Source organism: Lithobates pipiens, unplaced genomic scaffold (assembly GCF_037356315.1).
Source record: "Lithobates pipiens isolate NorthernLeopardFrog02 unplaced genomic scaffold, aLitPip1_a1.2 Scaffold_28, whole genome shotgun sequence".
NCBI lineage: Eukaryota > Metazoa > Chordata > Amphibia > Anura > Ranidae > Lithobates > Lithobates pipiens.
The window spans coordinates 15,015,684-15,028,444 of record NW_027507789.1 but is presented as its reverse complement, the minus strand read 5'-3'; the positions used below and the strand labels follow the sequence as shown (position 1 = coordinate 15,028,444).

The following is a 12,761-nucleotide window of genomic DNA, read 5'->3' as shown; positions in this document are numbered from 1 at the left end:
AGCACCTACAGGTAAGCCTTAATCTAGGCTTATCGGTAGGTTAAAGTGGTCTGTAAGGGTTTACAACCACTTTAACAAGTAGTTACAGGTTGGGATTAAGTAGAAGCGTAGTGGAGTAACAAGACAAAGGTTGGTAATGAGTGATAGCGAAGATACGGACGGCAGCAGGAGTGACAAGAGCGAGAGAACGGCCGGAGAGAGTACAATAACCTGGCAAACAGGAAGTGCGGAGACATGGCTTAAATAGGAAGTTCGTGGGAGGAGCAAAGGGTTCAAGGTTTACCAGAAACAAAGTTCAAGACAAGCTTGTCTAAGCCCTTGTACACACGGTCGGAGAATCCATCGGAATGTGTCTTATCGGACCGTGTTGTCGGATAATCCGACTGTGTGTGGTCTGCATCGGACTGTTTCCGTCGGAATATCCGTCAGGCCAAATTTTCCAACTTGCTGGAAATATTTTCCGACCAAACTGGTCCGATAGGACATACTCCGATCATGTGTAGAGAATTCCGATCGGACAAAGTGCCACGCATGCTCAGATCAAATTCCTACATCAAAGCTATTGGCTACTAGCCTGAACATAGTCCCATCGTAACGAAATTACGTCATCACGTTCTGAAAGATCGGATTTTTCGACAACTTTGTCCGACCGTGTGTATGCAACAGTTTCGGACAAAATCCGACGGACAAAATCCGACGGATTTGGTTGTCGGAATCTCCGACCGTGTGTACAAGGGCTAAGGCTGCAATCAGGCAGGGAGCTGTCCAGCATCTTAGCTGGCTCAGCAAAAAGAGATATTGGCAGACACAGCAGAGGTTGCAGGTTCAGGCCCTGACAGAGGGGAATAGCATGGGCCGGAATGGGTAGAGAAGTTTGGGTAGATACAACATTCTGATTATGTATAAGATAGAGTAGTCCCAAGAGGACTACCACTCTCTGAATTGTTTAAGAAGGGGGTATGTTTGTTTCATACAGAGGAGCATAAGAAGGTGCGATAAAACCTAGAAATTAAAACAAGCCTTCCTCCTCCAAAAAAAAAAAAAAAAGCAGTTGAGAAAAGCTGCATTTGATTGATCTCTTTTCCGGTATATGTCTAAGACCCCTTTCACACTAGGGCGTTTTTCGGGCGTTTTTCATGTGCTTTAGCGTTAAAAAAAGCGCCTGAAAGAAGCCGCAACTGCAATCCCAATGTAAAAGCCCGAGTGCTTTCACACCAAGATTCCTTTCACACTGGGGCGTTTTTCAGGTGCTTTAGCGTTAAAAAAAGCGCCTGAAAGAAGCTGCAACTGCAATCCCAATGTAAAAGCCCGAGTGCTTTCACACTGAGGCGCTGCGCTGGCAGGGCATCAAAAAAAGTCCTGCAAGCAGCTTCTTTGCAGCGCTTTTGGAGCGGTGAATACAACGCTCCTAAAGCCCCCCTTCCCATTGAAATCAATGGAAAGCGCCTGTAAAACGCCGGAAAAACGCCTGAAAAACGCTATTGGCTGCAGCGTTTTGTGGGCGCTTTTAACCCTTTATTTGGCCACTAGCAGGGGTTAAAAACGCCCCAATAACGCTCAAAAAACGCTGGTAAAACGCTGCTAGTTTAAGCGGCGCTTTACAAGCGTTTTTCGGGCGCTGACATTGTGAAAGGGCTCTTAAAGCACTCGGGCTTTCACATTGGGACTGCAGATGAGGCTTCTTTCAAGCGCTTTACAGGCACTTTTTTTTAACGCTAAAGCGCCGAAAAAACGCCTGAAAAACGCCCCAGTGTGAAAGGGGTCTAAAAAATAAAAAGATTACGATTCCCCTTTAATCACATTTTTTTTTTTAAAGCCAATTCCTACTTTTCCGCATGAATGAGGCCGGTATTTATATTACCGATTAAATTAATATTAAAAAGTTCAAGAATGTCATAACTGGCTAAGTCCTTCATAAATCTCCTCTGATTCGCTGGCTTCCTGAACATGTTATGTAGGAAATACCGACACACAGCTCTGTTATAGTTGGCAAAGTTTGTGAAACATTTTCCAGGGACGCTTGGCTGGTGGGCCGGTCAGTTTTATCTCCGCTTGTCAACATTCATTATTGGAACAAAATAGGCTCCTCCCCCCCCCCACGAGAACCAAGATCCGCCCCCACGTGACGCTAAAAACCAGAAGAGTCCCAGATTGGTCAGAATTACTGGCAGAGGCAGTGGTATGTCTGTACAGAGGAATCCCTGCGGATATAAAAGGTGCAGCGATTGGGATTGTAGTATCTTACAGGAAAACGCTAAATTATAAAAAAATCGCCAAAATCAAAATAAAGTCAAATATGGATTGTTTGTATACAGCACCTTTTTTTTCCCCCTCTGCCATTCTAAAAATGTCCAAATGTGATATTAAAGTAGATGTAAACCTTTTTTTTTTTTTCTCTCAGTCTTTTCCCAAGGCACAGAATATAAAAGAAATCTTATTTTAGATTATATATCTTTTTTTTCGCAGTTTTCTTTTCCACAAGTGTGGAGTTGCCCTTTAAGGGCAACTCCACTCTTGTGGAAAAGAAAACTGCGAAAAAAATATATATATAATATATACAATAGCAACGCACATCATATTGTAATTGAATGTTATTAAAAATGATCTTTCCTTTTCAATCTGCAGCCGCTGTAATTTTCTGTAAAAAGCAATATGGCCACCTGGAGGCGCTCTGTACACAGATGGTATACAGAACGCCCCTCCCCAGAAACGTAATTTCCTGCACGTGTGATTGGCTCACAGATTTTCCCAGATGTCTGCACAAAGACCCCTTTCACACTCAGGGCCGTCTTTAGGGCAGGCCAAAAGGGGCAGCTGCCCTGGGCCCTGTCATTGTTGTGGGGCCCAAAGCAGCTGCCTCATACTTGCCAACTATCCCAGTTTACATTCCCTTGTCCCTTGAAGTTTTAGTCCTGTGCCGCTACTAATGCTGCCCAGCTCTGCCCTATTGTTGTGTACAGATGACTCACCTGCAGACCTGTATTCGCATGTAAATACTGGCATTCATATGTAAATAGCAGTGACATGCATATGTAAATAGCTGAGGCCAACTGCATTGATATGTAAATAAAGGCAGCATTCATAGGTATATCATGCTCCCCTGCAGTGAGGAGATGATGTGCTGTAACCTATAGCAGTGAACAGTATTACTGTACAGCAATATCTAGCAGCCAATCAACAAGCAGAAATGTGCTGTAACCTCTAGCAACTAATCAGTGAGCCTTAAGGAGTGCTGTAACCTCTAGCAACCAGTCAGTACACAGTAATGATATGCTGTAACCTCTGGCAACCAATCGCAATCGCTGCCTGATCTGATAGAGGTAACTGATTTTAAGTCTAGCTGCTATTTATTGTATGTCTCAGAGAAGGTGGAGAGCAAAATTGCATGGGGGGAGGGGGGCCCTAAGAATTTTTTTTGCCCAGGGTCCAATCGATATTAAAGACGGCCCTGTTCACACTGGAGCGGTGCCCTGACAGGATGCTAAAAAAAAGTCCTGCTAGCAGCACCTTTGGAGTGGTGTATACACCGCTCCTTCACCGCTCCATATCGCCAGCATAGTGCTGCTGCAACAGCACTTTGCGGTGGTTCTAACCCTTTCTCGGACGCTAGCGGGGGGGGGGGGGGTAAAAGCTCCCCGCTAGCGGCCGAATAGCGTCACAAAATTGACAGCAACGCCGCTGATATCGGAGCTTTACCACCGACGCACCCACCCCCCCAGTGTAAAAGGTAGCCTAAGATACAAGTCAGATTTTAGGAATCCCCCGCATCAAAAATTCAATTTTTGGTGAGATGCTCCCAAAAGGTTAATCACTTCTAAAGGGATGCAGACACTGCAGCTTTTCTTCTCAGAACACTGAGAGGGCACCAGGTGATTATCATGAACCAGACCTTTCCATTCAGAATCAGTCTGCACAGAACGTAGGGGAACAAACAGCTATTTCTTCACATAGGAATCCGCTACAAAGTTTGTTAACCTATTGCCACCCGTGTGACTCATGTGTGAGGCAGCAAAGAGGGTAACCTTTAACACCCATATGCCACATGTTTTATTTTCCTAATCTGTCTGCAATGAGGTGGCACAGTGGTGTAGTGGTTAGCACTCTCACCTAGCAGTAAGAAGGGTCGCTGGTTAAAATCCCAACCAGGACACTACCTGCCTGGAGTTTGCATGTTCTCCCTGTGCCTGCGTGGGTTTCCTCCGGGTATACTCCGGTTTCCTCCCACAAACCAGAGACATGCAGGTAGGTTAATTGGCTCCTGTCCGAAATTGGCCCTAGTATATGAATGGGGACCTTGGATTGTGGGCTCCTTGAGGGTAGGGACCAATGTGAGTGTGTAATGTACAGGGATAAGGACAATTGTAGATGCTCAGGTTGAACTGGATGGACTGGTGTCTTTATTCAACCTTAATAACTATGAAACTATGAGGCATCCATCCCACTGGCCACCAATGGAAGGTGGCACCTCTTCAACTGACCACCAATGTAAGGGCCCCTTCTCAGGTTTCTCCAGAGGTTGTTAGAGGTTTCTTGAGCAGGATCAGACTGATGTTCTCATGTTGTAAAGCGCTGTGCAAACTGTTGGCGCTATATAAATCCTGTATTATAATAATACTAATAATAATGTACTGCACGATGGTATCTGCGTAGTTCTGGGACTGAAGTCAACTGGCAAGAGCAAGCAGTATACTACCAGATAATTAACCACTGACACTTTTTTTTCTTCCTAATCTGTCTGCAAGGAGGCATCTTTCCCACTGACCACTAATAGAAGGTGGCACCTCTTCATCCTGTAGGTGGAGTGCAGCATGGTGCAGCAATATTTCACGCAGTCAGGGACAGTGAAGAACTTGTATTGAAATAATACAGCAACAGTTAACAACAAACACAGTGGGAATGCTGCCCAACCAGTTGCACTCATGGTTTCCAGTAATGTGAAGAGAGCAGGCATCAGCTGGACTGATAGCTTCTGATAAGAGAGCAGAATGTGGCCTGGCCATCTTGTACCCAAATAGGAATTGATCCAATAGAGATAAGGCCTCGCTTTTCTTCCTTGTCAGGAACCTTTCCCTTACCGCTAGTACTGTCCCAAACACGCAAGGTACCTGTCCCATACTCTACCAACTTGCAAAAAGCATGCCAAAGGGTGGGTGTTATAGCTGCAAAGGGCGGGCCAACTCAATATTGAACCCTACGGACAAAGACTGGGATGCCATTAAAGTCCATGTGCGTGTAAAGGCAGGCGTCCCAATACTTTTCACAATATAGTGTTTTTCCAATGTGTTCTGCTGGATGATGGTAAATTACTCAGATAACAGGAAATCTAACACATACAGGGCCGTCTTTAAGGCAGGGCAAAAGGGCAGCTGCCCTGGGCCCTATCACTGTTGTGGGGCCCAGAGGGCCGCCAAGATACACAGGACTCTGTATCTTGGCGGCACCATTTCTAAACTTCAAGACTGCAATGACAAGGCTGCAAATGACCCTGGGGCAAGGCTGCAAATGACAAGGCTACACTGACAAGGCTGCAATGACACTGGGCAAGGCTGCAGATGGACACTGATAAGGCTGCATTGATGGGCATTTAAATGTAAGTTTTTTTCCCTTAAACCTCCCTCCTAAAAGTTTTTTTCCTTAAAATTCCCTCCTAAACTTGGGGCGCGTGTTATACGCCGATAAATACGGTAATGTATAGATGGTAGGGCCCGAAAGTGACTCAAGCCCAGGGGCCCCCACCACCCTAAGTCCTGCCCTGCACATATATATATACACACAGGGCCGTCTTTAAGGCAGGGAAAAAGGGGCAGCTGCCCTGGACCCTGTCACTGTTGTTGGGCCCAAAACAGCTGCCTCCTACTTGCCAACTATCCAGGTTTAAATTCCCTTGAAGTTTTAGTCCTGTGCTGTGTCCCGATATCTCAGTGTGAAGTGCTGCTACTAATGATGCCCAACTCTGCCCTATTGTTGTGTACAGATGACTCACCGGCAGACCCTGTGTTTACATGTAAATAACCCTCATTCATATGTAAATAGCAGCGGCAATACTAAGTAAATAGCTGCGGCCGGTGGCATTGATATGTAAATAAAGGCAGCATTCATATGTATATCATGCTCCCCTGCAGTGAGGAGATGATGTGCTGTAGCCTCTAGCAACCAATCAGTGAGCCATAATGTGTTCTGTAACCTCTAGCAACCAGTCAGTAATCAGTAATGCAATGCTGTAACTGCTGGCAACCAATCACATTTGCTGCCTGATCTGATACAGTAACTGATTTTAAGTCAAACTGCTATTTATTGTATGTCTCAAAGCAGGTGGAGAATGAAATTGCACTGGGGGGGGGGGGGGAGGCCCAAGAACATTTTTGCCCAGGGTCTAATAAATATTAAAGATGGCCCTGAACACATAGGAGCGCAGAAACACTAAAAGAAGGTAAATAACTATTTCTGGTGATTTAATTATATCTAAATTGTAATTCTAAATATATGTCAGCGAAAACACAGCTTAGGACCCTTCTATAGAAGTAGAATCTCCTACCAGCAGCAGAGTGTAATGTCGATTGGGTCTGGACGGAAAAGCATGGGCAAAAAAAAAAAATTATAAATATTTTTGGCCGTTATTAAAAAATGTTGGTAGAGGAGAATTTAGAGAATCTTTATCTCGAGTGCAAGACCATAGAAAGAGAAAAACACATTGAATAATTTATGTTGTAATTCCAGAGCCACACAGTATTAATCATTAAGGGTTTCCGATGCAAACATAGTGAAGTCGGAGATGTTAGGGCTACGAAAAAAATGTTCTATGCTTCACAGATGATTGAGGTCCTCAAACGTTAAACAGAAAAATTAATGTCCCACCAGTACAGACAATAAATAAAAGTGAATTGTGTTTCATTGTATGCTACAAAAACAGCGGCTGCTACAAATGTTCCTATCAAAGCCTGGCTTTTATTCACCGAAGGCCGGTAGTTGAAAGCAAACACCTGATTGGCTGTCAGAGTTGTACCATAAAGGCAAACTAGCCCCCATATCAGCAAAATAACCCCCTTCATATACAATACCTCTCATCTATATTGTCACCACAAAATAGGCCAGTGACGACGAACCTTGGCACCCCACATGTTTTCGAAACTACATTTCCCATGGTGCTCATGCACTCTGCAGTGTAGATGAGCAGGGCCGTCTTTAAGGCAGGGCAAAAGGGGCAGCTGCCCTGGGCCCTGTCATTGTTGTGGGGCCCAAAGCAGCTGCCTCATACTTGCCAACTATCCCAGTTTACATTCCCTTGTCCCTTGAGGTTTTAGTCCTGTTGTTGTGTACAGACGACTCACCTGCAGACCCTGTGTTTACATGTAAATAACCAGCATTCATATGTAAATAGCAGTGACATGCATATGTAAATAGCTGAGGCCAACGGCACTGATATGTAAATAAGGCAGCATTCATATGTATATCATGCCCCCCTGCAGTGAGGAGATGATGTGCTGTAACCTTCAGCAAGCAGTGAGCAGTATTACTGTACAGTAATCTCTAGCAGCCAATCAACAAGCTGAAATCATGTGCTGTAACCTCTAGCAACTAATCAGTGAGCCTTAAGGAGTGCTGTAACCTCTAGCAACCAGTCAGTAAGCAGTAATGATATGCTGTAACCTCTGGCAACCAATCACAACTGCTGCCTGATCTGATACAGTAAACTGATTTTAAGTCTAGCTGCTATTTATTGTATGTCTCAGAGAAGGTGGAGAGCGAAATTGCATGGGGGTAGGGGGGCCCTAAGCAAATTTTTGCCCAGGTATCCAATCAATATTAAAGACGGTCCTGTAGATGACCACCATGGGAAATGTAGTTCCAAAACATCTGGGGTGCCAAGGTTCGCCATCATTGATAGAGGCTTTTGAAATATCTTCTTGGCCTGGTGGGAAATGTTCTAGACTCAAAGCAATGCTGTGTCTATGAGAACATGTCGTTGTTACCTGTGGATAGCTGTGGACAGACCACCATGATGACAACAGGAAAAATGGGAACCGTTAACCACTAGATATAAAGATACTTCAAAAGCCTGCAAAAGCACGATGCCAAAAAATTGACTTCAAATTTGATCAAATTTGTGGTTTTATAAAACAATTGGTTACCACTCAACCTCAAAATCCACATCAACGAGCCTAATGGAATTCAGGTGTTGAGTTTTACCTTGCCTGATTGAGATATATCTTTTGTTGGATGCCATGAAGACAACTTGAGGGTGACTTTCTTCAAGATCAAAGAGTTCATCTTTGCCAGGTTTGGAGCTCCGCCCAGCTTTCAGCGTGCCCGTAGGTCCCATTGGTGTCAAATACTTCCCAGTACAATCTTTGAAGGCCAGTTTCCCGCCCTTGAACTCAAGAGTGTAGGCGGTGCTGTTATCGGGGTCCTTAACCAACTTCCCGTCGTTACGCAGGAAGCGGTTATCACAAGTCTTCAAACAGTATTTTTTGTCCTGGTACACCAGGGTGATAAGGGAGTGTACCCCCCATGGTATGTTGCTGTCTGTGGAGATCTCATCTTCTTGAGGGCTTAGGTGGGCATACCTTCTCCTGCTAACACTAAGAAGGTTAGCTTGAGGATGGATGGCCAAATGGACAGCCCAGAGCTCCGTCTCTGTGATGGTCTGTGCAAAACAGGACAGCTTATCCTCTGAGCCACCAAAGAAGCGCTTGTGTATATCTGACTGTAGGGCCCACCTTCCATCCGACTGAGCAGAAATGGTAAAACGGCAAGATTCCTCTGGCTTCTCAGCCTCGCATGACACGTTTCCATCTTTGTTGGCCGACAAGTATCTACCAAGGTGGTGACTTTTGAGGTAGACCACCGAGTTGTCCACCTCATCTTGCTCTAAGGTCCAGATCTGTTTCTTTTTGAGGCTAGGAGCGGAGGCATAGACTTTGAAGCCAAAGGCTTCGGCTGTCAGGTACCTGTTATCACAATTGATCAAGCCGAACTGGATCTTCAAAATCTGGTGTATTCCATTGGTTGGCATTTTTTTTTTTTCTTCTTCAACTCTCCCGTAGGTGTCCAAGTGTAAAAAAAAAAAAGAAAAGTCTCCTGTTACCGACAGCCCTGCGTATAAACGCAAAAGGTAGGCACTTTGTCAGCAGCCCTGGGAGATCTGGATTAAAATGAATGAACTGAAAAGCACCTCAACTTAACACCCAATGACGCGGTCTTGATCCAGCTCCAGTTGCCTCCACTTTGGGCAGTGCCGGCTGCTCTCCTATAATCTGCACGTTGACGCGCTCCTCACATCTCCCTCCCAGACTGGATGCAGAGGTGGACTTTCCAATTCACATATTAAGCCGGGACGCAGACTGCTCAGCCAAGTGGTAGCTGCAGCCTGTTTAATTGGCCACATCTAGGATTACAAAAGCTCTGTCCCTGGTTTTCAATGAACCGCGATCCGGCAGTAACCAATAGTGGGGCTATTGCATAAGCCACAAAGAGGCTGTGCGCCGCGAAAACAATGCCCCTTTTGTCAGGTCGCTTCTCAAATATTCAACTCTACTGAGTGAACACTTTCTCTTCGATTATTCGGAGGCTCTTTAATTCTTTGTAGATGAAAGGAAAGTCTCCGATGATATGTAGCTCCGGTAAAAAAATAAAAATAAATTAGATGATAAAAAAAAAAAACATATACAAAATTCTTCCCTTCGCCCGGTGTCTTTCCTCTGAATGTTGCAGGTGGAAAGGAAAAAAAAAAAAAAAAAGACGGTCAAGGTAATCGAATCCTCTCCCTCCTCCCCATCAGATGAATTCTGTCTGTATCTCTTGCTTTTTACACCTGTCTAAAATTACCTGCCTCTCTGATTCCTGTGGTACTTTGTGTAGGTCACCTCCTGGTTCCCCATTATGTGGCTCTGGGCATAATCTGCTTACCAATTATCCTGATATATTTTGTTTTTCTTAAAGTTTAATCCGTTTAGGCTTCCTATGGCTCCCTACTGTGCTTTGTATCCATCTGTTCAGATCTCCTTCTAATTGTCAACCAGCACCGGTGAACGTGTACCTGCCTTGCAGATAAAACCCCAGATGTCTGGCCCGAATTCGCAAATTAAGTGCGTATATTTAGATTGCAAGATTTCGAAAAAGGATTTATATGCACAGAACATAAAGGGAAGATAACCGAATCCCGGCCAATGATGGTCACATGCGTGACTTCAGCAGCTCCTTGAGTACAATTTGGTAGCTCAAGGTCATTTGCTTAATAATTAGTCTTAAGCTGACAACAGCCATTGGATAAGTGAAGTGGACATGTGATCCGCACCTAAGAATATATTGATGTATTTTTTTTTTAGCAGATAGATGGCAATACCTTGTCCCATTACTCAACATTACTTAATTTTCCGACAAAATGCTCCGATCGGACATACTCCGATCATGTGTAGAGAATTCCGATCGGACAAAGTGCCACGCATGCTCAGATCAAATTCCTACATCAAAGCTATTGGCTACTAGCCTGAACATAGTCCCATCGTAACCAAATAACGTCATCACGTTCTGAAAGATCGGATTTTCCGACAACTTTGTCCGACCGTGTGTATGCAACATGTTTCGGACAAAATCCGACGGATTTGGTTGTCGGAATGTCCGACCGTGTGTACAAGGGCTATGACTGGACAAACATCCCCAAAGACACACTCCTAAACCTTGTGGACGGCCTTCCCAGAAGAGTTGAAGCTGTTATAGCTGCAAAGGGTGGGCCAACTCAATATTGTACCCTATGGACCCATCCTGGGATGCCATCAAAGTCCATGCGTATGTTACATAGTTAGTAAGGTTGACTAAAGACACCAGTCCATCCAGTTCAACCTGAGTGAGTGTCTACAATTGTCCCTATCCCTTGCACTCTCACATCAGTCCTTACCCTCAAGGAGGCCACAATCCAATGTCCCCATTTATATACTAGGGCCAATTTTTGACAGAAGCCAATTTGCCTACCTGCATGTTTTTGGAGTACCTGGAGGAAACCGACGCAGGCACAGGGAGAACAAGCAAACTCCAGGCAGGTAGTGTCCTGGTTGGGATTCGAACCAGCGATCCTGCTTACTGCTAGGTGAGAGTGCTAACTACTACACCACTGTGCCGCCATATGTAAAGGCAAGCGTCCCAATACTTTTTGGCAATACCTTGTCCCATTACTCTCTGAGGAACAATTGTCCAGGTTTGGAATGTTCCTTCCAGAGAACCTTGTGTTGGGACTGTCAGCTACACACATATATATATATATATATATACCGTATATGCCAGGGTATAAGACGACCGGGCATATAAGACGACCCCCTAATCTTACTGTTGTTTAAACATTTTTTTTATTGTACTTACCGTATAAGACGACCCCCTTCCAAGGCTTCCGACGCTTGATATTTTTCGTCCTTCTTGCTGGAGCAGGAGCTGGCGCCATATCCTTCTTCCTGCTTTTTCTGGAACCAATCACAGCGAGCGATGTATTCTATTAATGAATACAAAGCCTGCTTGGATTGGCAGAGGCTGTATCATCATCAGCCCGCGCCTCTCTGACTCTCAAAGCCAATCCGAGCAGGCTACAGAGTAGACTGCTCGGATTGGCAGAGCTTGTTACTCCAATCCGAGCAGGCTCTGTATTCATTTGAATACATCGCTCGCTGGGATTGGCTCAGCGGTATATACTGTATGTAGCCGAAGCTACATACAGTATTACCGAACCCTCAGCAGGCATCGGAGGGGCTGATCCGGCATATAAGACGACCCCCGATTTTCGGACAGTTTTTTTAAGTGTAAAAGGTCGTCTTATACGCTGGAAAATACGGTATATATATATATATATATATATATATATATATATATATATATATATATATATATGTGTGTAGCTGACAATCCCGACACAAGGTTCTCTGGAAGGAACATTCCAAACCTGGACAATTGCTCCTCAGAGAGTAATGGGACAAGGTATTGCCAAAAAGTATTGGGACGCTTGCCTTTACATACGCATGGACTTATTGAGTTGGCCCACCCTTTGTAGCTATAACAGCTTCAACTCTTCTGGGAAGGCCATCCACAAGGTTTAGGAGTGTGTCTATGGGAATGTTTGACCAGTCTAAGCCCTTGTACACACGGTCGGACATTCCGACAACCAAATCCGTCGGATTTTGTCCGTCGGATTTTGTCAGTCGGATTTTGTCCGAAACATGTTGCATACACACGGTGGGACAAAGTTGTCGGAAAATCCCATCTTTCAGAACGTGATGACGTTATTTGGTTACGATGGGACTACGTTCAGGCTAGTAGCCAATAGCTTTGATGTAGGAATTTGATCTGAGCATGCGTGGCACTTTGTCCGATCGCAATTCTCTACACATGATCGGAGTATGTCCGATCGGAGCATTTTGTCGGAAAATTTTACCAACAAGTTGGAAAACTTGGTCCGTCGGATACTCCGACGGAAACAGTCCGATGGAGACCACACACAGTCGGAATATCCGACAAAACGGTCCGATCGGACACATTCCGTCGGAATCTCCGACCGTGTGTACAAGGGCTAACAGAAGCGCATTTGTGAGGTCAGGCACTGATGTTGGACGAGAAGGATTGGCTCGCAGTCTCCGCTCTAATTCATCCCAAAGGTGTTCTATCGGGTTTGAGGTCAGGACTTACATAGTTACATAGTAAGTGAGGTTGAAAAAAGACACAAGTCCATCAAGTCCAATCTATGTGTGTGATTATATGTCAGTATTACATTGTATATCCCTGTA

At 44.8% G+C, this 12,761-nt stretch overlaps 1 protein-coding gene across 1 annotated transcript in view; it reads right to left on the bottom strand.

Annotated features, from left to right (window-relative positions):
- Positions 1–9,587, bottom strand: part of FSCN2 (fascin actin-bundling protein 2, retinal) — a 59,795-nt gene extending 50,208 nt beyond the window's left edge. Inside the window, exon 1 of the mRNA XM_077458728.1 lies at positions 8,188–9,587. Within this exon, the coding sequence (XP_077314854.1) occupies positions 8,188–9,013 (826 nt within the window). The 5' untranslated portion in view covers positions 9,014–9,587. The remainder of the gene's footprint in view (positions 1–8,187) is intronic.
- Positions 9,588–12,761: the final 3,174 nt, after the last annotated feature.